At 42.4% G+C, this 24879-nt stretch overlaps 2 protein-coding genes across 1 annotated transcript; both read right to left on the bottom strand.

Annotated features, from left to right (window-relative positions):
* The window catches only part of LOC309391039 (mas-related G-protein coupled receptor member H-like), a 145080-nt gene that overhangs the window by 106048 nt on the left and 14153 nt on the right, over nucleotides 1–24879 (bottom strand).
* Nucleotides 903–4418, bottom strand: LOC309390843 (mas-related G-protein coupled receptor member H-like; the record flags this gene model as incomplete). The annotated part of the gene is made up of 2 exons (XM_081950660.1): nucleotides 4172–4418; nucleotides 903–1893 (listed from the first exon to the last, which is right to left on the bottom strand). The coding sequence occupies exon 2, from the start codon at nucleotides 1848–1850 to the stop codon at nucleotides 903–905; it is 948 nt and encodes a 315-aa protein (XP_081806786.1). The 5' UTR covers nucleotides 1851–1893; nucleotides 4172–4418.

Consider the following 24879-nt stretch of genomic DNA (forward strand, 5'->3'; position numbering starts at 1 on the left):
AGCTAAGAAATAAATATTTTTTATTATTATTATTATTATTATTATTATTATTATTATTATTATTATTATTATTATTATTATTATTATTATTATTATTATATTGGAGTGATTAGGATGTCAGGATTCCAAGTAATAGAAAGCAAGCAAAACTCAGAGGCAAAATAGCTTTATTGGATAGATCATATTGGCACAGATCTGGCGAAAACCGACTCTGAAGGTTCCCACGGTTTCCACCTAATTAAAAGTAAAAGTTTGTCACTTTCTCAAAACAGTCAGTCACATGGTCCAATCACGGCTCTGTCTGGTTGTCTGGTGACATCACTCCTCCTTCCTTTGACCAGATGTGAGAATCTCCTGGGTTCTCAAGAAAAAAAAGTGTTTTGTTTTGACTACAAAGTCCCAGCTATCTCAAATACATGTAGCATTAATAGATGACAGCAAAATCATAAAAATATTATTAAATAAGAACAATCCTACATTAATTTTGATACTTTAGTCTAAGGTCTTCACTTTATTGCTATTTACAGTTTATGCATGTAGAAAAGGAGAAAGGAAATAACGACAAGTGAACAACAACAACAACAACAATCAAACAAATAGCAGTCTAATCAAGGGACTACCAAGGAGAAAACAATGCCAACACCAACATTGACAGGGCAAGCCGTTGTATATAAATAAACCTCATTCCATTCTAGCACTGATAACGTTACCTAATCAGGTAATGAAATGTCTGCAAGCAATGAAACCGAGAGACCACCAAGGAAACAAAGAGATGACTTTCCCTGCAGATTTGTAGAATGGCTAAGGACATATTGGATCCACCTGTAACTGCTTCCCTGCTTAACTAACCATCTTTCCATCCTTTCTTAATGACCTAGTGATTTAAGATTTTGCCTGGTGGTCTATTTTTCTTGTCTGTTGCTCTCTCCACCAGACTCCCCTTCTTTGAAGGCCTTTTGCAAAATGACCTTCATGCTCTCCTTGGCCCGAACCCCTTTTTTCCTCCCAACTAGAAAGTAGATCACTGGATTAATACTGCTGTTTAGGCAGGAAAACAGCATTCCACACAAAAGCCAATATTTCAGTTGATTGTAAGTATAGGTACTAGAAAAACTAATGATCACCACAAGGACACCTAATGGAAAAGCCAGGATGAGGAAACAGAGAAGGGTAATTAAAATCATCAGTAAAAGCCGGCCCTGATTCTTCTGATTGGATTTAAGACACACTTTGATGAAAAGGACCACAGTAGAGAGTGTGATCAATGGAAGGCAAATTATAGCAGTCACAAGGAAATGATGATTGGACAGTTCGTACTTTCCAAAGGCTTGCATAACACTCAAAATTCCACTCAGGAGGAAAGAAGAGATCCACAGGAAGATACAGATGCTAGAGGACAAATGTTTTGGCCGGGAACAGCGATGCCAGATTGGGAAGAGGACGGCCACACACCGGTCAATGCTGATGGCCGTCATAAGGAAATGAGTATTGATGTACATCACATGGGCGAAATAGACCCAGAAGATGTAGAAAATCTTGCTTTCTTGAAAATCAGTGAAAGGGTGGGTGTTATGTATAACTATAGATGTGAGGAATCCAAAGTCTGCAACGGCCAAGTTAAGGATGAATGTGGTGAAACAGTTTCTCCTAATCTGGAAGCCAAGTAGCCAGATGATGTAGCCATTGCCCACCAATCCAATACAACAGGTAATGAAAGTAATGCCCATCAAAACAATCTCTCCTAAGTCAAATGCGGTGATCTCTCCTGCGTTCTCATATGAGTCATTGGTATTGTTATACTTATAATAGTTTTCTGTAGCAACCAGATGTCCCAGGCTGGAATTCATCATTCAGCTTTTGTAATCCTCGGAAAATCTTTGTGAATGGAAGCTCCTATTAAAGAAAAGAAAAAAAAAGATTGGATTCAGTCGTTCCTGTCTCCTAATTAATACCAATATTGTCATAGCTTCCAGTCTCTAAAAGGCTGCTACAAAGAACTGTACTCAAAAGCACCAGAGAGCAGAAGCAGCAACAACGGATCAAGATAATCAAAGAGAGAACCAACCTAGAGATAAGGGGAAAAATCCTAACAGTTAAAACAATAATCAGTTGGAATAGCTTATCTTCAGAAGCTGTGGGTGCTCTCACATTGCAGGTTTTCAAGAAGAGATTGGACAATCGTTTATCTGGAATGGTATAGGATCTCCTGCTTGATGAGGAAGTTGGTTAGAAGAATTCCAAAGTCCTTCCCAATCTGTTATTCTGCTATTCTACTTTCCCTGTGAATAGCTTGAGCGATACGGCTGCAGTAATGAGCCAACTCCTTGAACTGTTTATTAACACATCTAAGAAGAGTGTCGTTCCATCCATGCTTTTCCATACATATCTGAAAATCTAACTGGCATTGGATTGCATTGGATGGTTTCAATCTACTGAAATTCAGCAATATTTTCTCTGCTGCTTTGCCACCACTGCTCTGATACATTCAAAATCTTCATGTCAGCTACAAAGCAAAAAATATGGAAGGCAGCAGTTTCCTGATGCTTTCATTGTTAGGTTGCTATGGTGCCCAGAGTATAACAGAGATAATAAGATTTCATCATAAGAAAATATATCTATGACCTGAAATTAGGAGTTAGGGGATGATACGAGGGAAAACTGGGTAGCTTAAACATTTTGCAGAGCTACATATCCTTCCAAAGAAAGGACAAGACACTAACACACCCCATTTTGATCTACTTAATAACAATAACACAGTTGGAAGGACCTTGGAGATCTTCTAGTCCAACCCTCTACTCAAGCAGGAGACCTTATATAATTTAAGACAAGTGGCTATCTTCTTTAAACCTCCAGTGATGAAGCACCCACAACTTCTGAAGGAAAATTGTTCCATTAGTTCAGCGGTGTCCAAACTTGGGAACTTTAAGACTTGTGGACTTCAACTCCCAGAATTCCCCAGCCAGTCCACAAGTCTTAAAGTTCCCAAGTTTGGACACTCCTGCATTAGTTAATTGTTCTCACTATTAGGAAGTTTCTTCTTAATTCCAAATTGCTCCTCTCCTTGATTACTTTCAATCCATTGCTTCTCATCTTCCCTTCTGGTAATTTTGAAAATAGGTTGACACCCTCTTCTTTGGGGGGAAGCCCCTCAAATATTGAAACCTGCCATCATGTCACCCCTAGGGCTTTTTTCCACTCTTCTTAGTTCTAGGTTGGTTCTCTCCATTAGTTAAATATAGAATATTTTCTGTAAGTACCTGTCGAAACTTTCTGTGATGAACTGGAATTTTCCCAGGTAATACACAAACAAATGGGATGAATTTTCATATAGAAGTAAAGAACCAACACTGATGAAAAACACTTATGGGTAAGCTGAGGAAATATCTTACTCCCTTGATCTTGGGTTCCAGACAGTTTGTTTGCTCCTGACATACTTGTACTCTTCTGTCGTGTTGGCTAAAATTAGGTTGGGAAATGAGTGAAAATCAGGGCATCACAATTGAGACTGTTATCACAGTCAACATATAAATATCAGGTATAGAAATATACAACACCCACAAGTCCATCATCACATGGTCCAATCTTCCACTGCCATGCTGGCAGTTCCGCCCATCCAGTTCCGGTCAGATGCAGAGGTGCAGAGACAAAGGATGACCTTGGCTTTCTAGAAAGGAATTTTGTTTTGGCTACATAGCGTCTAACTCTATACAATCCCCCTTCCCATTTTCCCACAATAGAAAAGGCAGAGTAGAATAAATAGAAGTGTGGCAGGCCGAAGATCCAAAAGGAACATGGCTGCAGGCCTGACAGCAGAACAGAGATCTTGCAAGTGGGTTTGAGCTCTTCTATCTCCCTCCAGTGGCTTCACTTTCTTTGAAGGTGTTTTGCAAAATTCGTGCTCTCCTTGGACTGAGCTCCTTTTTTTTCCTCCCAACTAGAAAATAGATCACTGGGTTACTACTGCTGTTTAGGCAGGAGCATATTATAATACCTGCTTCCCAATACAGCAGATCAGAGCCAGTTTGAACATTTGAAAAATTGTGAACTGTGATTTGAAAAATCACAGTCAACATATAAATATCAGGTATAGAAATATACAACTACTGAAGGAATGGCTATTACTGATTGCATATCCCCGGGTCAAATTAAACCTTCCAAAATTATAACGTACCTGAAAGAGATGGTCCAAAGCCTTCAAAGTTGGCGAGTGGAAGATTATTGTTTCATATTTGGAGTCTGCGATGAGTGGGGATGGCAGGACCTGCAAGCAAGATATCTTTAAGTCCAATTTAGATGAAGTTCATAGACAGAAGGGAAGTACATCCACCCGATCTTGAGTTACAAGGTTTAAAGAATTGTCTGCAGATTTGGATGTACTTGGATGTAGATAGCAGGCGAGGATCGATCTCTTGCAGAAAACCTGAAGAGCTTCCGCTTCTGGCTTGAAGAAGAAAGCTTAAAAGATGCACACATCCTCTGTGGGTTTTCTAATCGGAAACCACCACCATGTGACTCCCAAGATGTGATCTTTGTTTGTCTACGATAATCACCAAGAGTTAGTATAGAAGAGAGAGAGTTGGCCTGAGCCTCCTAGGACAAAGGAATGAAAAGCTGAGTTAGACAAAGCTGAATTTTGAAGAACTGTTCAGAAATGTAGCCTCTCCTTATAAAGAAAGCTTTTGGGGAACAGGGGAAATTGTTCTCCAGATTATATTTCTTTTAAGATGCTCTGGTTAAGTAGACTATGTGAGAAGACCAAAGAACAAATCTTCACTGACAGTTGGATTTCTCAGCTGATAAATGGCACTTTGACCACTGAGGATGAGAGGCAGCTGATCACAATCATTCAACTATGCAGCCTGTTTTTTTGTTTTGATCCTACCATCTCTTTAATGTTTATTTCTCCTCTTTGGTCATTAGAAATATGAGTATGGGGACCATCTTCATAACATCTTTGCCATCTCCCAAAGGTGCTTTCCCAAAAGGCACCAAGAAAGGACTTCCTTGGTTTTTGTCTTTGAAAACCTTTTCCCTCGCATCCCTGAAGCTTCTTCAGTCCTCCTTCAGAACTCAATTGACAGCTTTGGTTCTTGGGCTGTCCCCTTATTCTACAGTTGGTGATTATCTTGCAAAAACAAGAACCAGGTTGTGTTATCGCTTCGTGCTCACATTTATTATGCAAGATAAAGAACATATCTCATTGTTTTTTAGCAAGATCTTTTTACCCATCCCAGAGCTGAAACAATATGTTCTGCAGAAGGTCTGCTTGCTATTACCTGCTACTCCAAAGTATGACAATTGTAGGATGTTGTAATCAAAGCTGCCCTGGTATGGGTAGCACCTACTTAACCGAGCTGGATTAGTTCTTCAATTCTGAATAATTTATCTGAGGACTGGAAGACTTTGGATCTCAGTGAATCCTCCCATTATACCCAATTAGCGTTCGCTGTTGAGGATGGAGTGGACACTGGTCTAGTTTCTGGTTTCCATCATCCACTCCCCCCACTGCACAAAATGACAACAGAGGTCAGGACTCCATGTGGAGAGAAGAGTATCTAGTTTTAATCTCAGGATTTGAGACAGGAGCCCTGTGGACTAACGCTGGTCACATTTGGCCATTTTGGTTGAGTTTGGAGACTCAAGAGCTTAAGAAGCAAAGATGGTGGAATGCTGAATTCACTTTCCTTTTCCAAGCATTTTTCAGACTATGTGAGAATGGCTGGACAACTGAAGGAAGAACTGTGAGCTGTGCAGCCCTTCCATCATGGGTGACAACAGTACAAGCATTGCCACCTATATCTACATGGCTCAGGACCTAGTTACTTGCGGGATCGTATTCTGCCCCATACATCCCTGCGACCAATCCGCTCGCACAGAGAGGGTCTCCTCCAGGTGCCGTCCACCAGGCAGTGCCGGGGGGCGGTGCCTAGGAGTAGAGCCTTCTCTGTGGCGGGCCCAGCCCTGTGGAATGACCTCCCCCCAGATATTAGGAATACCTCTGACCTCCGCTCCTTTCGTGTAAAGCTCAAGACCCACCTTTTTCAAGTAGCTGGCCTGGCTCAACTTTGATCCAACTATATCGCTCCTGACGGGTTTTTATTTGGGGTATTTTAATTGTATTAAATTATTTAGGGGTTTTTAAACATTGTGTTTTTAATTGTTTTTTATTCATCAGCTCACCTCCTCCTTGTATATGTATATGTCTTGGTATACGTTTTTGTTATATGTATGTTTGTTTATATATTTATTTCCTATGTTTTATTGTACGCCGCCCCGAGTTCTTCGGGAGAGGGTGCGGCTAAGAAATAAATATTTATTATTATTATTATTATTATTATTATTATTATTATTATTATTATTATTATTATTATTATTATTATTATTATTATTATTATATTGGAGTGATTAGGATGTCAGGATCCCAAGTAATAGAAGGCAAGCAAAACTCAGAGGCAAAATAGCTTTATTGGATAGATCATATTGGCACAGATCTGGTGAAAACCGACTCTGAAGGTTCCCACGGTTTTCACCTAATTAAAAATAAAAGTTTGTCACTTTCTCAAAACAGTCAGTCACATGGTCCAATCACGGCTCTGTCTGGTTGTCTGGTGACATCACTCCTCCTTCCTTTGACCAGATGTGACAATCTCCTGGGTTCTCAAGAAAAAAAAGTGTTTTGTTTTGACTACAAAGTCCCAGCTATCTCAAATACATGTAGCATTAATAGATGACAGCAAAATCATAAAAATATTATTAAATAAGAACAATCCTACATTAATTTTGATACTTTAGTCTAAGGTCTTCACTTTATTGCTATTTACCGTTTATACATTTAGAAAAGGAGAAAGGAGATAAAAACAGGTGAACAACAACAATCAAACATTAGCGAAGGTTGTTGAGAGTGTGGTGGCTCAGCAGTTTCCGCACCACCTGGAGGAAGCTGATTATCTAGACCCGCGCCAGTCCGGCTTCCGACCCGGTCACAGCACGGAGACGGCCTTGGTCGCGTTGGTGGATGATCTCTGGAGGGCAAAGGATGGGGGTTGTTCCTCCATCCTTGTCCTATTAGATCTCTCGGCGGCCTTCGATACCATCGACCATGGTATCCTATTGCGCCGGCTGGAGGGGTTGGGGGTTGGAGGCACCGTGCTACGGTGGTTCCGCTCCTACCTCTCTGGCCGGACGCAATGTGTGTTGACGGGGGAGCAGAGGTCGACCGCAAGGCCCCTCATTTGTGGGGTCCCACAGGGGTCGATCCTCTCGCCTCTCCTGTTCAACATATATATGAAGCCACTGGGCGAGATCATCCGTGGTTTGGGGGTGAGTTACCATCTGTACGCTGATGATACTCAGTTGTACATTTCCACCCCAAACCACCCCAACGAGGCTGTCGAAGTGATGGCCCGGTGTCTGGAAGCCGTACGGGTCTGGATGGATGACAACAGGCTCAGGCTCAACCCCTCCAAGACAGAGTGGCTGTGGTTCCCGGCTTCCCGATTCAATCAGCATATTCCATCGCTCACCATCGGGGATGCGCAATTAGCCCCGGTGGAAGGGGCGCGCAACTTGGGCGTCCTCCTTGACGATCGGCTGACCTTAGAAGATCACGTGGCGGCCGTGGCAAGGGGGGCGTTCCACCAGGTTCGCCTGGTGCGCCAGTTGCGGCCCCTTTTGGACCGGGAGGCCTTGCGCACAGTCACTCACGCGCAGGTGACGTCCCGCCTGGACTACTGTAACGCTCTCTACATGGGGCTCCCCTTGAGGTGCGCCCGGAGACTGCAGTTGGTCCAGAATGCAGCCGCGCGGGTTATTATGGGGAGATCGAGATTCTCCCATATAACACCTATCCTGCGCGAGCTGCACTGGCTTCCTGTGGCCTACCGGGTGCGCTTCAAGGTACTGGTTACCATCTTCAAAGCGCTCCATGGCACAGGGCCCAGTTACCTGCGGGATCGCGTCCTGCCCCATACATCCCTGCGACCCATTCGCTCACACAGAGAGGGGCTACTCCGGGTGCCGTCCTCTAGAGAGTGCCAGAGGGCGGTGCCCAGGAGTAGGGCCTTCTCTGTGGTGGGCCCTACCCTTTGGAATGACCTCCCCCCAGACATCCGGACAACAACCGACCTTCGCTCCTTCCGTATGAAGCTGAAGACCTACCTGTTTTGTCAAGCCGGCCTGGCATAACGTTACAATCTTGCCACCCCAGGTCATTTTATAATGGGAAATTTTGTTTTTTAAAGTTTTTAGAGTTTAATATTTTTGGGGTTTTAAATTTTGTAAGTATGCTTATTTATGGACTTATTTTTACCTCCTCTGCACGATATATGGTGCTATCTTGATTATTGCTCTGTACGTCGCCCCGAGTCCCTGTGGGGAGAGGGGGCGACTAATAAGTTCAATAAAATAAATAAATAAATAAATAAACAAATAGCAGTCTAATCAAGGGACTACCAAGGAGAAAACAATGCCAACACCAACATTGACAGGGCAAGCTGTTGTATATAAATAAACCTCATTCCATTCTAGCACTGATAACGTTACCTAATCAGGTAATGAAATGTCTGCAATCAATGAAACCCAGAGACCACCAAGGAAACGAAGAGATGATTTTCCCTGCAGATTTGTAGAATGGCTAAGGACATATTGGATCCACCTGTAACTGCTTCCCTGCTTAACTAACCATCTTTCCATCCTTTCTTACTGACCTAGTGATTTAAGATTTTGCCTGGTGGTCTATTTTTCTCATCTGTTGCTCTCTCCACCAGATTCCCCTTCTTTGAAGACCTTTTGTAAAATGACCTTCATGCTCTCCTTGGTCCGAGCCCCTTTTTTCCTCCCAACTAGAAAGTAGATCACTGGATTAATACTGCTGTTTAGGCAGGAAAAAAGCATTCCACAGATAGGCCAATATCCCAATTGATTGTAAGTATCTGTGCTAGAAAAACTAATGGTCACCCCAAGGACACTTAATGGAAAAGCCAGGATGAGGAAACAGAGAAGCGTAATTAAAATCATCAGTAAAAGCCGGCCCTGATTCTTCTGATTGGATTTAAGACACACTTTGATGAAAAGGACCACGGTAGAGAATGTGATCAATGGAAGGCAAATTATAGCAGTCACAAGGAAATGCAAATTGAGCAGTCTGTACTTTCCAAAGACTTTCATAACACTCAAAATTCCACCCAGGAGGAAACAAGAGATCCAAAGGAAGATACAGATGCTGGAGGACAAATGTTTTGGCCGGGAACAGCGATGCCAGATTGGGAAGAGGACGGCTACACACCGGTCAATGCTGATGGCGGTCATAAGGAAATGAGTATTGATGTACATCACATGGGAGAAAGAGACCCAGAAGATGTAGAAAATTTCGCTTTCTTGAAAATCACTGAATGGGTGGATGTTATATATAAATATAGATGTGAGGTACCCAAAGTCTGCAATGGCCAAGTTAAGGATGAATGTGGTGAAACTGTTTCTCTTAATCTGGAAGCCAAGTAGCCAGATGATGTAGCCATTGCCCACAAACCCAATACAACAGGTAATTAAAATAAGGCCCATCAAAGCAATCGCTCCTAAGTCAAGTGCGGTGATCTCTCCTGCGTTCTCATTGGTATTGTTAGATCTATAGTAGTTCTGTGTCGCATCCACATCTCCCAGGCCGGAATTCATCATTAAGTTTTTATAAATCTCTGAAAATCTCTTTTTGAATGGAAGTTCCTATTGGATGAAAAGAAAGAAGAGTGCATCCAGTCATTCCTGCCTCCTAAATCGGGGGTCCCCAACCTTTCTGCCTTAGCAGACTGGTTGAGGCAGCAGAGGGGGGTGAAGTCAGGAGAAGGGGATGGTTTTACTCATACATGCGCTGCTTTCACAAATGCAGCTTTGTACTTGCATGCACTTGGTTGCCCATGACTTCTGCAGCCGGGTTCCTAATGGACTGCAGACCAACAATTGGTTGCAAACTACAGGTTGGAGACCCCTGTCCTAAATTGTCATAGCAGTATTGTCATAGCTTCCTCTACCTAAAGGGCTGCCATAAAGAATATGGGGTCAATCTGTTCTCCAAAGCACCTGAAGGCAGGACAAGCAGCAATGGATCAAAACTAATGAAGGGGAGAACCAACCTAGAAATAAGGAGAAATTTCCTGATAGTTAGAACAATAAACAGGTAGAACAGCTTGACTTCAGAAGCTGTGGGTGCTCCTTCACTCTTTAAGAAGAGAGTGGACAACCATTTATCTGGAATCGTATAGGTTCATCATCTCCTGCTTCATCATGGAGTTGGACTAGATGACCTCCAATGTCCTTCCAACTCTGTTATACTGTTATTCTACTTCCCTGTGAATAACAATACAATACAATACAATACAATACAATAGTAGAGTTGGAAGGGACCTTGGAGGTCTTCTAGTCCAACCCCCTGCCTAGGCAGGAAACCCTATACCATTCCAGACAAATGGCTATCCAACATCTTCTTAAAGACTTCCAGTGTTGGGGCATTCAAAACTTCTGGAGGCAAGCTGTTCCACTGATTAATTGTTCTAACTGTCAGGAAATTTCTCCTTAGTTCTAGGTTGCTTCTCTCCTTGATTAGTTTCCACCCATTGCTTCTTGTTCTACCCTCAGGTGCCTTGGAGAATAGTTTGACTCCCTCTTCTTTGTGGCAACCCCTGAGATATTGGAACAATACTATCATGTCTCCCCTAGTCCTTCTTTCTCTTCAGTGATGTGGCTGCAGTAATGAGTCAACTCCTTGAACTGTTTATTGCCAAACCTAAGGGGGGGGGGATAATAACATGGTGCCCAGAGTATAACAGCAGCTAATAATAAATGTCAAATATCAAAAAATATTCAGTTTCTTCTTTGTCCTTAATGGTAAGCGTTAGTCTATCCATTTCTGCACATTGTAATATTTTCTTAATTACACTCTCATCTGTCAGGATCTCATCGTTCTTCCATTGTTGTGCAAATACAATTCTGGCTGCAGTTAATGCATGAAAAATCAAGTATATAGTCCTTTTATCATATTTTTTTCTGGCAGAATGCCCAATAAAAATATCTCTGGTTTCAAGTCTATCTGCTGCTTTATCATTTTTTTCCAACCAAGTATCTATTTTCGTCCAATATTATTATTATTATTTTAGTTTTTGGGCATCTCCACCACATTTGATAATATGAACCAGATGTTTGATTGCACGTACAATATTTAGCAGATCTATCTTTAAACATTTTTACTAGTCTTGGTGCAAAATGCCATCTATAGAACATTTTATACAGACTTTGTTAGTTTCTGACATACTTGCAGAGTTTTAGCATGATGGCTAAAAGTAGGCTGGAAAATGAATCAAAACCAAGAAACTTCAACTGAGAAGATATGAGAATGTATAAATATCAGGTAAGAAATATGCAGTTACTGAAGGGATGGCTATTACTTTCTTTGCATATCCCTGGGTCAAAATAAACATTGCAAAATTATAACTTACCTGAAAGAGATGGTCCAAATTCTTCAAAGTTGGTAAGCAGATGATTATTGTATCACAATATTGAGGGCTGAAGTGGACAGGGGATGCCAGAGACCGCTGGTAAAATGTCTTTAAGTCCTATTTAGATGAAGTTCATTGACAAGAGGGAAGTCCATCCACCCAATATTGAGTTACCAGCTTCAAAGAATTGTCTGCAGATTTGGATATACCTGGAAGTGGAGCCTCGGCAGAAACCTTCAGAGGCGTTTTTATAAAAGAACACAGTTCAGCAGAGCAGGTGAGGATCGATCTCCAGTGGAGAACATGAAGAGCTTTCGCTTATGGCATGAGAAAGAAAGTTTAAAAGATGCGCACATACTCTGTGCCTTGTCTAATCAGAATCTAGCACCATGTGACACCTTCTCTGTCAAAGATAATCGCCAACAGTCAGTGTAGAAGAGAGAGTGTTGACTTGAGCCTGCTAGGGCAAGGGAATCAAAAGCTAAGTTAGGCAGAGCTAAATTTTGAAGAACTGTTCAGAAATGTAGCATCTTCTTAGAAAGAAAGATTTCTGGGAACAGGGGAAATTATTTGCCTTCATTTACAATAATACAATAATACAATAGTAGAGTTGGAAGGGACCTTGGAGGTCTTCTAGTCCAACCCCCTGCCTAGGCAGGAAACCCTATACCGTTTCAGACAAATAGCTATCCAACATCTTCTTAAAGACTTCCAGTGTTGGGGCATTCACAACTTCTGGAGGCAAGCTGTTCCACTGATTAATTGTTCTCACTGTCAGGAAATTTCTCCTCAGTTCTAAGTTGCTTCTCTCCTTGATTAGTTTCCACCCATTGCTTCTTGTTCTACCCTCAGGTGCTTTGGAGAATAGTTTGACTCCCTCTTCTTTGTGGCAACCTCTGAGATATTGGAATAATGCTATCATGTCTCCCCTAGTCCTTCTTTCTCTTAAGCTAAACATACCCAGTTCCTGCAACCGTTCTTCATATGTTTTAGTCTCCAGTCCCCTAATCATCTTTGTTGCTCTTCTCTGCACTCTTTCTAGAGTCTCCACATCTTTTTTACATCGTGGCGACCAGAACTGAATGCAGTATTCCAAGTGTGGCCTTACCAAGGCATTATAAAGTGGTATTAACACTTCACGTGATCTTGATTCTATCCCTCTGTTGATGCAGCCTAGAACTGTGTTGGCTTTTTTGGCAGCTGCTGCACACTGCTGGCTCATATTTAAATGGTTGTCCACTAGGACTCCAAGATCCCTTTCACAGTTACTACTACTGAGTAAGGTATCACCTATATTTGTCACAGGGGAAATGGTTCTTCAGAGTACATTTCTTTTAAGATGCTCCATTTAAATAGACTGTTTGCTGATTGGCATGAGAAGACCAAAGAACAAATCTTCACTGACAGTTGGATTTCTCAGCTGATAAATGGCACTTTGACCACTGAGGATGAGAGCCAGCTGATAACAATGATTCAACTGTACAGTCTGTTCTTTTGTTTTGATCCTACCATCTCTTTAATGTTTATTTCTCCTCTTTGGTCATTAGAAATATGAGGATGGGGATAATGAAACTTAACACCCTTGCCTTTCTCACCATCTCGCAAAGGTGCTTTTCCAAAAGGCAAATGGACTTTATTGGGTTTCTTTTCTTTTCTTTTCTTTTCAGAATGTGTTTAACCTACCCACTGTTAGTTCTTCAATTCTCAATAATGTAATTGGGGACTTAAAGACTTTGGATCTCATAAAATCCTCTCATAATTGAGGCAGGCACAGTGTTGAAACTCATTTGATGATGGAAACTGTACATTGTACAAGAAAACCAGAGGGTAGACACTTTTTAAATTCCACTTTAAAGCTAGTTGTTTAAATTTTGTTACATGTGCTGGGAAACCCCTGAAAAATTGTGTGAATTGACTTTATTTGTACATCTATCTATCCATCCTTCCATCCATCCATCCACCAACCCATCCAGCTATCTATCTATCTATCTATCTATCTATCTATCTATCTATCTATCTATCTATCTATCTATCTATCTATCTATCTATCTATCTATCTATCTATCCATCCATCCATCCATCCATCCATCCATCCATCCATCCATCCATCCATCCATCCACCTATTTATAACATATTTTATTTATATTTATACAATATTTATAAAAAAAAATATACAGTAAACACTTCCTTTATTGCAGCGGTCTGGAATCAAGCTCACAATATCCCCCTCATGTGCTTGTATATCATTTAGTTACAGTGGTATTTATACACTATGAACTGGAGATTAACACTTTGTTGTTTAAATAACTTTGACCTTTAAAAACAAAGAGAAATGTTAACATCAATATTGATTGTGAACCACATGTTTTTACTGATAAGCATAAGGTTGCTTCAATTTTATATCTGCAGCTAAAGTTGGAATTAATAGATAATAGCAAAATAACCAAAAGGTTGTTAAATAATAAAGGTTCTAACTAAACTTGATGATTTATTCAAGTGTCTTAATTATATTGCTATTTACAGCTTATGCCTGTAGAAAAGGAAAAGAAGAACAAAACCAAGACAATAACAACAAAATAGAAAAGGCTCTGCTTCCTCAATTTGTTCTTTTTTGTGTCTACAGACCAACAGTATCTGTAAGCATTTAGGCCCTCTTTGAAACAATATTGTAAATATTTGTTTTTGCCATGCTCTGTAGTAAACCTTTTAAAAAGACCCTAAACCAGGAACTACAAACTCAAAAAAAATATCAATCAGTAAACACAAACTATCAAGGAACTACCAATACTCCCAACAAGCTTGCTTGAGAGGGCAAGCTATTGTATATAAACAAAAACTGAAATTCTACTCCCGACTAGCACTGATAATGTTACTTAGCAAGGTAAAAAAATGTCTTCAAAGAAGCAATCAAACTCAGAGAGCACCAAGGACCCCAAAGAGAAGTCCTTCTCTGCAGCAAAGGACTTTTTGTACCCACTTGTAGCTGCTTCCCTGCTTACAGCCTCTTGGCAACTTGTTGTTCATAGCATGTCTTGTAAAGACTCGAAATCCTCCATCTGTTCCTTTCATCAGCTTGCCTTTGGTTATCACCGATGCTTCTGCCAAAAATTTTCTCATTACTTCTGCCAGATTTTCTTCCTCTATGTTTTGAAGTCTGAGATAGAGTTCCAGTCTGTCAATCTCCTCTTTCCATATCCCACTCTTGTCATTTCCAACCACGCTCGATTTGCTGTCAATATCAACAATTTTCTTATCTCTTTGTTCATCTTTTTCTTCAATTTTTTGAACTCTGTCCTCAAATTTCATCATCGTTTGGTAGATTTTCTCAATTCTTCCCTCCATTTTTTTCTATTCTTTGTTCTATATTCTCCATTCTCTTTTCAAAACTCTGAATTTGTAACATAATCATTTGCAATATTAATTCCTTTTCTTTTTCATACGTGCCATTTTTCCAAATTGTAAACACTGCCACTATCACATCCAAGGCTTTTTTGTTAAATTTCTAAAAAGTTCACTATAATCTTTCAAGTCAAGGCTTTCTCTTCACTCTGGTCTCGCTACTCATAGTACTCCAGAAGAGCACCTGTATAAACAATCCGTACTCTTCCCACTATCACTTTCAACAAACAAACTCAGAAACCTTGAGATGTAAGTCAAATGTTCAAAGGGAAAATAGAAAAAAAACAATGTTTCCAAGCCTCCAGCCTCTAAGTAGCAGTGTTACTTTTTTTCCTCTGCTTTTACTCCTCTTTATATTCCAAACTTTTAAAAAAAGTTATCAAAAAGAAACAATCCAATTGAGCATTGAAAAAGAAAAGAAGGAAATTCTTAATCCATAAGTATGAAAAAAAAGGAAAAATAGAAGAAGAAAGGGAAAAAAACCAGACCAATTTAAAAAGTAAGAGGCATTTGTAAAAATTCCATTCATAAAAAAGAAAGATTAAGGAAAGATAACACACTAATTTTGATTCAGGCTTAATCTCACCACTTGCTCTCTTCTGTCTTCAATTTTAATTTTGCTTTTGATCTTTTGGGGTGTTCTCTAATAATAAAATTTGTCTCACCAATTTGACACGCATTCACTCCCGCTTTCCTTCTGTTCTGGAGCTGTCCCACCTTCAGCAGCTTCAATGGCTGCTTCTCTGTGGCTGGAAAAAAGAGCTTCTCCTGGATCAATCAGGGACTTTGCGATGTCCCCGAGATCAGCAGGATGTACCCTTCTCTATCACCGTCTCTATGGGATGGTTCAGGTCTGAAAGGACCGTCAAGCAGCAGAGATATCGATGGCGATCTTGGAGCTCCAAGTTTGCCATCGTATCATCATGACATCAGCCCCGCCTTTTGAATTTGGACTGATTTCTTACAGGTTCTATCAATTCTTTCTATGTCTATTCAGATGAAAGTGCCAATATTCTGAAAGAGATTGTGTCCCACCTCTAAGTTTACGGCCTCAAGTGCAAGTTCTTCATTGCTACTACGAAAGAAGCACAGAAGTCTTGCAAGTGGGTTTCAGCTCTTCTATCTCCCTCCAGTAGCTTCTCCTTCTTTGAAGACTTTTTGCAAAATGACCTTCATGCTCTCCTTGGATTGAGCTCCTTTTTTCCTCCCAACTAGAAAGTAGATCACTGGGTTAATACTGCTGTTTAGGAATGAAAATAAAAAACTACACAAAGCCCAAAAATACCTTTTATCATCAACTTCCCCAGAAAAACTAATAATCATTATGATGACATTTAAAGGAAAAGCCAGGATGAGGAAACAGAAAAGAGTAATTAAAATCATCAGTAAAAGCCGACCCTTATTTTTCTGTTTAGATTTAAGACACAGTTTGATGAAAAGGACCAAAGTTGAAAATGTGATCAATGGAAGGCAAATGATAGCAGTGACAAGGAAATGATGATTGGACAATTCGTATTTTCCAAAGACTTGCATAATCCTAATAATTCCACTCAGGAGGAAAGAAGAGATCCACAGGAGGAGACAGACGCTGGAAGACAAATGTTTTGGAAGGGAACAGCGATGCCAGATTGGGAAGAGGACCGCTAAAACACCGGTCGATGCTGATGGCCGTTAGAAGAAAGTTTGCATTGATGTACATCATGTGGATGAAATAGATAGAAAGCTGTTGGAATATTTCATGTCCTTGAAAATCAGCAACAAAGACATCAATAAAAAGTATAAATGCAGATGTGAGGTACCCAAAGTCTGCAACGGCCAAGTTAAGGATGAATGTGGTGAAACAGTTTCTCTTAATCTGGAAGCCAAGTAGCCAGATGATGTAGCCATTGCCCACCAATCCAATACAACATGTCATTAAAATAATGCCTAGCCAAAGAATCGATTCTAAATCAAAAAGGGTCGTCTCTTCTGCATCCTCATAGGAGTTACTGGCATTGTTATATCCATAGTAGCTGTGTGTAACCTCCAGATCTCCATGGCTGGAATTCATCATTAACCTTTTGTAAATCTCTGAAAATCTTTTTGACTTGAAGCTCCTATTAGAAGAAAAGAAAGAAGAGTGGATCATTCCTGTCTCCTAAACCAGTAGAGGCAGTGGCGGGAGAGAGGGAATGGTTTCATTCATAGGTGTACTGCTTTGACAAATGCAGCTTCATACTCCTGTGCACTTACTCACCCCTTACTTCTGTGGCTGGGTTTCAGACCATCACCAGTCCATAGACCACAGGTTGGGGAGCCCTGTCCTATTTCGGACAGGTACCAACATTATCATAGCTTCCACTATCTAAGGGTTTTACACAAAGAAGATGGGGTCAACCTATTCTCCAAAGGACCTGAAGGCAGAACAAGAAACAATAGCTGGAAACTAATCAAGGAGAGAAGCAACCTGGAATTAAGGAGAAATTTTCTAACCTTGGGAAAACCTTGGGAAATTTTCTAACCTTTTCTAACCTTGGGAAAATTAACCGTTGGAACAACTTGCCTTCAGAAGTTGTGGGTGCTCCAACAGTGGAGACTTGTAAGAAGAGATCTGACAACCCTTTGTCTGGAATGATATAGGATTTCCTGCTTCATAAGGGAGTAGGACTAGATGACCACCAAAGTCCTTCTAACTTTGTTATTCTGTTATTCTACTTTCCCTGTGAATAGCTTGAGTGATATGGCTGCAGTAATGAGCCAAATCCATGAACTGTACATTGCCACATCTAAGGGGGATGTTGCTTTATCCATGCTTTTCAATAAAAGTATTAAAAAGTATTTGGTATTGTAGTGTATTGAATGTTTTTACTGAACTGAAATTCAGCAATTTCCTTTCTGCCACTTTGGCATTGTAACATTCAAAATGTGAGCGACAAAGCAAAAATTAGTAATTACGTAAGGAAGCGTTTTTCCCAATGCTTCTTCTAGTTATGATGATATGGTGCCCTGAGTATAACAGACATAGCAATAGCACTTAGAGTTATATACCACTTCAATAGTTTACAGCCCTCTCTAAGCAGTGTATAGAGTCGGCATACTGCCCTGAACAATTTGGGTCCTCATTTTACTCACCTCGGAAGGATGGAAGGCTGAGTCAACCTTGACCCTGATGAGATTCAATTTGCCAAACTGCTGGCAGCCGGTAATCAGCAGAAGTAACCTGCAGTACTGTGCTCTAACCATTGAGCCAGTGTGGCTCCTAAGATAGTAAGAGATAATCATAAGAAAATATGTCTATGACCTGAAACTAGCAGTTAGGAGATGATATGAGGAGGTGAAATCCTTCTAATGGAGATATGGGCAGGTTATACATTTCATAAAGCTACAGATGCATTTAAAAAGGGGAAAATACACATACACACTCCATTTTGGTCTACTTAAGTAACAGAATAACAATAATAGAGTTGGAAGGATCACTCAGAACTTTTGGAGGCTGTTCTACTGGTTAATTGTTCTCATTATCAGTAAATTTCTTCTTAGTTCTAGGTTGGTTCTCTCCTTCATGAATTAAACATAGAAGATTTCCTGTATGTTTGTGAGAAAACTTCTCATGATTAACTATAACTTTACCAGTTTACAGAGAGAGAGAGAGAGGGAGAGGGAGAGAGAGAAATGGGATGAATTTTCACCTAGAACTGAAGAGCCAAAAGAGATGAAAAACAATTATGGGTAAGCTAAGGAAACATCTTTCTCCCTTGAACCTGTGTTCCAGACAGTTTATACTTGTATTTTTCTGTGTGATAGTTAAAAGTAGGTTGGAAAATGACTCAATCTGAGGATATCTCAACTGAAACTAATGTGACTCTCAACATATAAATATGACAAGAAACATTTTGCTGTGTAATGTTAGATATGGAAATGTACAGCTATTAAAGGAATGGCTATTAATCTATTGACATATCACTGGCTCTAATTAAACCTTCCAAAATTATAACATACCTGAAAGTGATGGTCCAAACTCTTCAAAGTTGGTGACTAGAAGGTTATTGTTTCTTACATGGGATCTGCATGGACTGAGGATAGCAGGACCTTCAGGCAAAATATTTTTAAAATCCTATATAGATTAAATTCATCGACAGAAGGGAAGTCCATTCACCCGATCTTGAGTTAGAAAGTTCAAAGAATTGTCTGCAGCTTTGGATATACCTGGAAGTGGAGCCTGAGCAGAAATCTTCAGAGGTGTTTTTACATAAAGCAGAAGGTTAAGTGCCAGCACAGCAGGTAAGGATCGATCCCCTGAAGAAAACCTGAAGAAGCTTTTGCTTCTGGCATGAGAAAGAAACTCTAAAAGATCCATACATACTCCGCATCCTGTCTAAACAGAATCTACCACCATGTGATACAAGATATGGTCCTTGTCTCTCTAAGATAATCGCCAACAGTCAGAGTAGAAGAGAGAGAGTTGGCTTGAGCCTACTAGGGCAAGGAAACCAAAAGCCAAGGCAAACAGAGTTACATTTTAAAGAAATGTAGCATCTCCTTATAGAGAAAGCTTTTTGGGAACAGGGGAAATTATACATCTTTTAACATGCTCTGCTTTAAGTAGACTATTTGCTGATTGACATGGGACGATGAAAGAACAAAACTTTCCTGATAGTTGGATTTCTCAGCTGATAAATGGGAGTTTGGCCACTGAGGAAGAGACCCAGCTGATCACAATCATTCAAGTGTGCAATCTCTTCTTTTGTTTTGAGTTACCTTTACCAAACTTGGACTCAAGGCAGCCTACAGAGTTGCCCCTGTATGGCCCAACTTCCTCAAAAACAGTAAAAAACAGAAATATGCTAGGTCGGCTGTTAGATACTTGCTCTAACTACAGTGGTTTCCACCATGGTCCTCTGTTCCAGCGGGAACAGAGGTTTAATCCTATTGGTCGAAGGGTCTGACAGCTCCCTATAAAAGGGCTGCTGTCAGACTCAACTTTCGCTGGATTGTTCTCACTTGTTATACTTAATAAAGACCTATTGTTACCATTAACCCTGTGTGTGCCTATCCATTACCCAATCTAACACTGGCGACGAAGGTGGGATTGGAAGGAAACTAGGTGAACCAAAAAGAGCGTAGCAATCCAGCAAGTACATCCAGCCCGGAGCTCAGCGCGGCTTCGAGCAGCCATTTTTGAGTGGCAAACACAAAATGCCCTCTGAACACAAAATGGCCATTCACGCCCCACCGACTTCGTATGACCCAGTCACCGAGCACTGGAACTCGTACATGCTACAATTTGACTGCTTCCTCAAGGCAAATGACCTCATGGGCCTTTCTGAAGGCCACAAGAAGAACATGTTCCTCAGGTACTGTGGCCGGGAAGTGTTCGAGACGGTGAAAGACCTCTCTGAGCCGGCACTACTACAATCAGTTGCCTGGTCCATGCTTCCGCAGACGCTAAGGACCCACTATGCGCCCAACCGTCCAAGTACTTTCGCCAGCATGAATTTAACATCAGAAACCAGAGGAGGGCAATTCAATTAACGAGAATGTTGCGGCGTTCTGCAAGGCAGCAGCATACTGCGAATTCTGAGACCCTGACGAGTTGATTCTGGACCGCTTAATTTGCAGCGTACGGGACATTAACCTACAGAGGAGGTTACTCGCTAAATCAAACCTCACTCTACAGATCGCCTTGGACGAAGCCGAATCAGCCATCAAATCTACTGAGACTCTGCAGTGCCAAAGTGCTCCACAAGACTTGCAAAAGAGTGCAAGCATACATCGCGAGGCTGCCGAGCCCGAGAGCTCAGAAGGCAAAGAAGATGACAGCTGCCGCATGCGCATTAGCCGCACCTAGCGGGTGCGCAAATTCAAACCGCATCTCCCGCCTTGCACTAGCTGCAGAGGAGACCATGTCAGATCGGCTTGCCATTTCCGTGACGCAAACTGCCAGTGCTGCGAGCGAAAGGGCACATCGCCAAGGTGTACCGGAGTGAATTTCTTGCCACAGCCTGGCAGCCTAGAAGCGCACCAAACCATTAACAGAGGCCCAGCCAAGGGGCCTGGCAGAAGCCACCACGGTGCTCAGAGGGTGACAATAGAGTCACCTACCAACGTCAATCGGCCAAGTCTGCACCAGGCGGCCAAAAAAGCTGAAGGTCACAGTCCTCATCGAGGACTCAGTATGTGAGATGGAGATCGACACCGGGTCATCACTGACCATCATACCATGGTCTACCCTAAAGCAGGCTATCCCTAGCCTTAAAAAGCAGCATCTTAGCACCCCTGACATCCGCCTATGCGATTACCAGGGAAACCGGGTCCCCATCATGGGAGAACTTCAAGCAGTTCAGCGGGAAACTCCCAGTGACAGTGGTCAGTGACAACCTGCAGAGCCTCCTAGGGCTAGATTGGTTCCAAGCCCTGGGCCTAGAGGTGACTGGTATCAACGCCTTGAAAGACGACGGCACTGAAGCCATCTTTAAGAAATTCGAGGACATCTTCGGCAATGGTCTGGGTAAGTATGTGGGGACTCCAATTTCCTTTAGTTTGGACCCCAACAAAGCCCCAATAAGGCTAAAACCCAGGAGAGTATCTTTTACTTTCTGCCCCAAAATTTACAATAAAATTGACAAGCTCGTAGGCCAGGGAATCCTAGAGCCGGTTGTTCACGCATGCTGGGAGACCTCTATAGTGACACCTGTCAAATCTGATGGATCTGTCCGCATCTGCATGGACTACAAGTGCACAATAAATAAAGTGCTACAACAAAGCGCCTACCCTGTACCCATTGTACAGCACCTCTTTCATTCATTAGGCCCCGGAAATTTTTTTGCGAAATTGGACATGGCTCAGGCATACCAACAATTGCCTGTAGATGGCACTATGGTGGAGGCCCAAACCATTGTGATGCACAGGGGTGCATTCAAATGTCACCGCCTGCAATTCGGCATTAGTATCGCCCCTGGACTCTTCCAAAGCGTCATGGAACAGCTTTTGCAGAGGATTCCAGGAGTCGTCCCCTATTTCAACGACATCTTGGTATCGGCTGCAAACAAGGCACAACTTTAAAAATGTGTACGAACAGTTTTGGCTTGAATTAGAGACAAAGACCTCCGTCTCAAAAAAGAGAAATGCCAAATTAAAGTGCCAAGGGTTGAATTCTTCGGGTACCTAATCGATGGCTCTGGGATTCACCCGACCACACAAAAAATCAAAGCAGGATGCCCCCACACTTTGCAATCAAACCGAGCTGCAGGCGTTCCTCAGGCTCCTTAATTTCTACAGTGTCTTTCTTAAACAGAAAGCCACCATTGCTGAGCCCTTACATCATCTCCTGGCTAAGAAGGTGAAGTGGTCCTGGGGCAAAGCCGAGGCTGCAGCATTTGCCACAGTAAAACGACTCCTGTCGGCAGATTCCTTTCTGGTACAGTACAGCCCGACCCTGCCATTGGTGCTCATCTGCAATGCTTTCCCATTTGGTGTCGGCGCTGTCCTCAGCCACCACATGCCCAATGGAACCGAAGCCCCTATTGCATTTTATTCCAGGACCTTTTCCGCCGCAGAGCAGAACTACAGACAGTTGGACTGTGAGGCTTTGGCTGCAGTGGCCAGAGTAAAGAGGTTTCATGAGTATCTATATGGTCGGGACTTCGAACTGGTTATGGACCACAAGCCATTGTTGGGCTTACTGGCCGGAGACTGATTTACTCCAGTGTCATTATCACCCCACATGACCAGATGGACCATCTTCCTAGCTGCCTACTACTACTGTCTCATCCACCGACCAGGCTCCACTTTGGGGCATGCTGATGCTCTAGCTGCTGCCTGCTGCCTGAACTTCTCGCTGACCCTACCCCCAAGACGCCAGTCCTCCTCATTGACTGCCTGGAGAATGGGCCTGTCTCGTCCAGTGATGTTGCCCGTCACTCTGCAAAGGACTCCACCATCAAGCAAATTTTGAACTGGGTGTGGAGGGGGTGACCCAAGGGGCCTGGTGGGGCTGATTTCAAAATGTATTTTGCCAAATGCGATTAGTTATCGGTTGCAAATGGCTGTAAACTGTGGGGGGACCGGGTTGTTGTTCCACCCAAACTGCGCATTGCAGTATTAGAGGTATTGTAGGGCATCCTGGAATTGTCAGGATGAAGTCTTTCGCTAGGAGTTACGTGTGGTGGCCTAACATGGACAAGGAGATTGAAGAATGGGTGGCTACCTGCACATTGTGCCAGGAGTCCAGACCAGCTCCCCCAGAGGCACTCGCTAAGGAGTGGGAGCGACCTCAAGCAAATGGTCTAGGGTGCCCTTTGATTTTGCTGGCCCAGTTCATTGCCAGACATTTCTCGTAGTTGTGGATGCTTACTCGAAATGGTTAGAGGTAGTCCTGATGACTTCCACTACAGCAGAAGTGGTCATCAAGGTGCTACAGAGACTTTTCTCCATGCACAGCCTGCCCGACATCTTGGTCTCAGACAATGGGCCCCCAATTCACGACCATGCAATTTGAGACCTTCCTAGCAGCTCAGAAAAATAGGCATGCCCTGTTCGCACCATTCCATCCAGCCTCCAATGGTCAGGTGGAGAGAATGGTGAGATCTGCAAAAGAGGCCCTCTCTAGGATGGGCCCGGGAGATTGGCAAACACGGGTTGACCACTATTTGCTAATTCAGCACATCACACCCAGTGCCACTGCAGGGAGAAGCTCCTTTGAGCTTCTCGGGTGTCGCCGGCTAAGGTCCCACTTAGACTGGCTACACCCCAATTATTCTGCCTCATCGCCCCAGACTCCACAAGCAAGATTCGGACATTTAGCATAGGGGATTCGATATACGCCCATAAGTACGCCGGGAGAACTCTGTGGATTCCTGCCACAGTAATAGGCATCACCGCCCCTTGCTCTTACCTCCTAGAGCTCGAGGACGGTAGCAATTGGAGAAGGCATATTGACCAACTCCGTGGCCGCCTATCCAACTCCACTCTTAGACAACCAGAGGTAACTCCTGCACAAGTTAGCCAAAGCCCTACCCAAATGGAGCAAACACTCACTCCTTTTACGGTCAGCTCAAGCCTGAGGGTATCGGGAAACTTATCTGGTTTTGTTGCAGGCCTGCAGCGAGCTCCGAGCGAGCTGGCTCTAGAAGCTCCATCCGTGGCCTGCGAAAGTTTCCAGGAGCTTCCACCAAGTGGAGATGCAGAGCAAACAGGTCCATCCGACCTGTCCAAGAAAACCCCTCCTATTGAACTGTGCAGGTCAGGCAGAGCCACCCAAAAGCCCGCCTACCTGCGTGACTGCGTAACTGCGTAAGTAGATTGCGTAAGTAGATTGTTTCATTCAAGAGGGGAAGGGTGTTAGATACTTGCTCTAACTACAGTGGTTTCCACCAAGGTCCTCTGTTCCAGCAGGAACAGAGATTTAATCCTATTGGTCAAAGGGTCTGACAGCTCCCTATAAAAGGGCTGCTGTCAGACTCAACCTTCGCTGGATTGTTCTCACTTGTTATACTTAATAAAGACCTATTGTTACCGTTAAGCCTGTGTATGCCTATCCATTACCCAATGTAACATCGGCACTAATTGGTCATATAATTTAGGCTGCTTGTTATTATGCTAGAAAAGCAGATAACATCTTGTTCCCCCTCTGTATCACAGTTGACTTAGAAAGAAGCTGTTCTAGGTTTTCGGGAGAGGACTTGTGGTTGACTTAACTATTTACATTAGGTGTTATTTTTGCAGATTGACATTTAAGTTTCCTGAGTTCAAGCTTCGGGTTTTACTCCAAGACTCACTAAATGTATAACAAGATAGAAGGGATAGAGGGGGTCCCCAGGAGATCCTCTAGTCTGACCCCGTTTCATGTTATGTCCTCGCTTTAAATCTTGCTTTATGTCCTGCCTTACTAGCCTATTCCCTGATTCCCCCAGGCTAGATCCACAGAAGCCTCTGCTAGCCTATTCCCTTATTCCCTCAGGATTGGGCCTCCTTCCTCTCACCTCTTCTCTCCATACTTTTCCTCCACCAAGTCCCTCC

This window comes from Natrix helvetica (assembly GCF_964273705.1).
Source record: "Natrix helvetica genome assembly, chromosome: 4".
NCBI lineage: Eukaryota > Metazoa > Chordata > Lepidosauria > Squamata > Natricidae > Natrix > Natrix helvetica.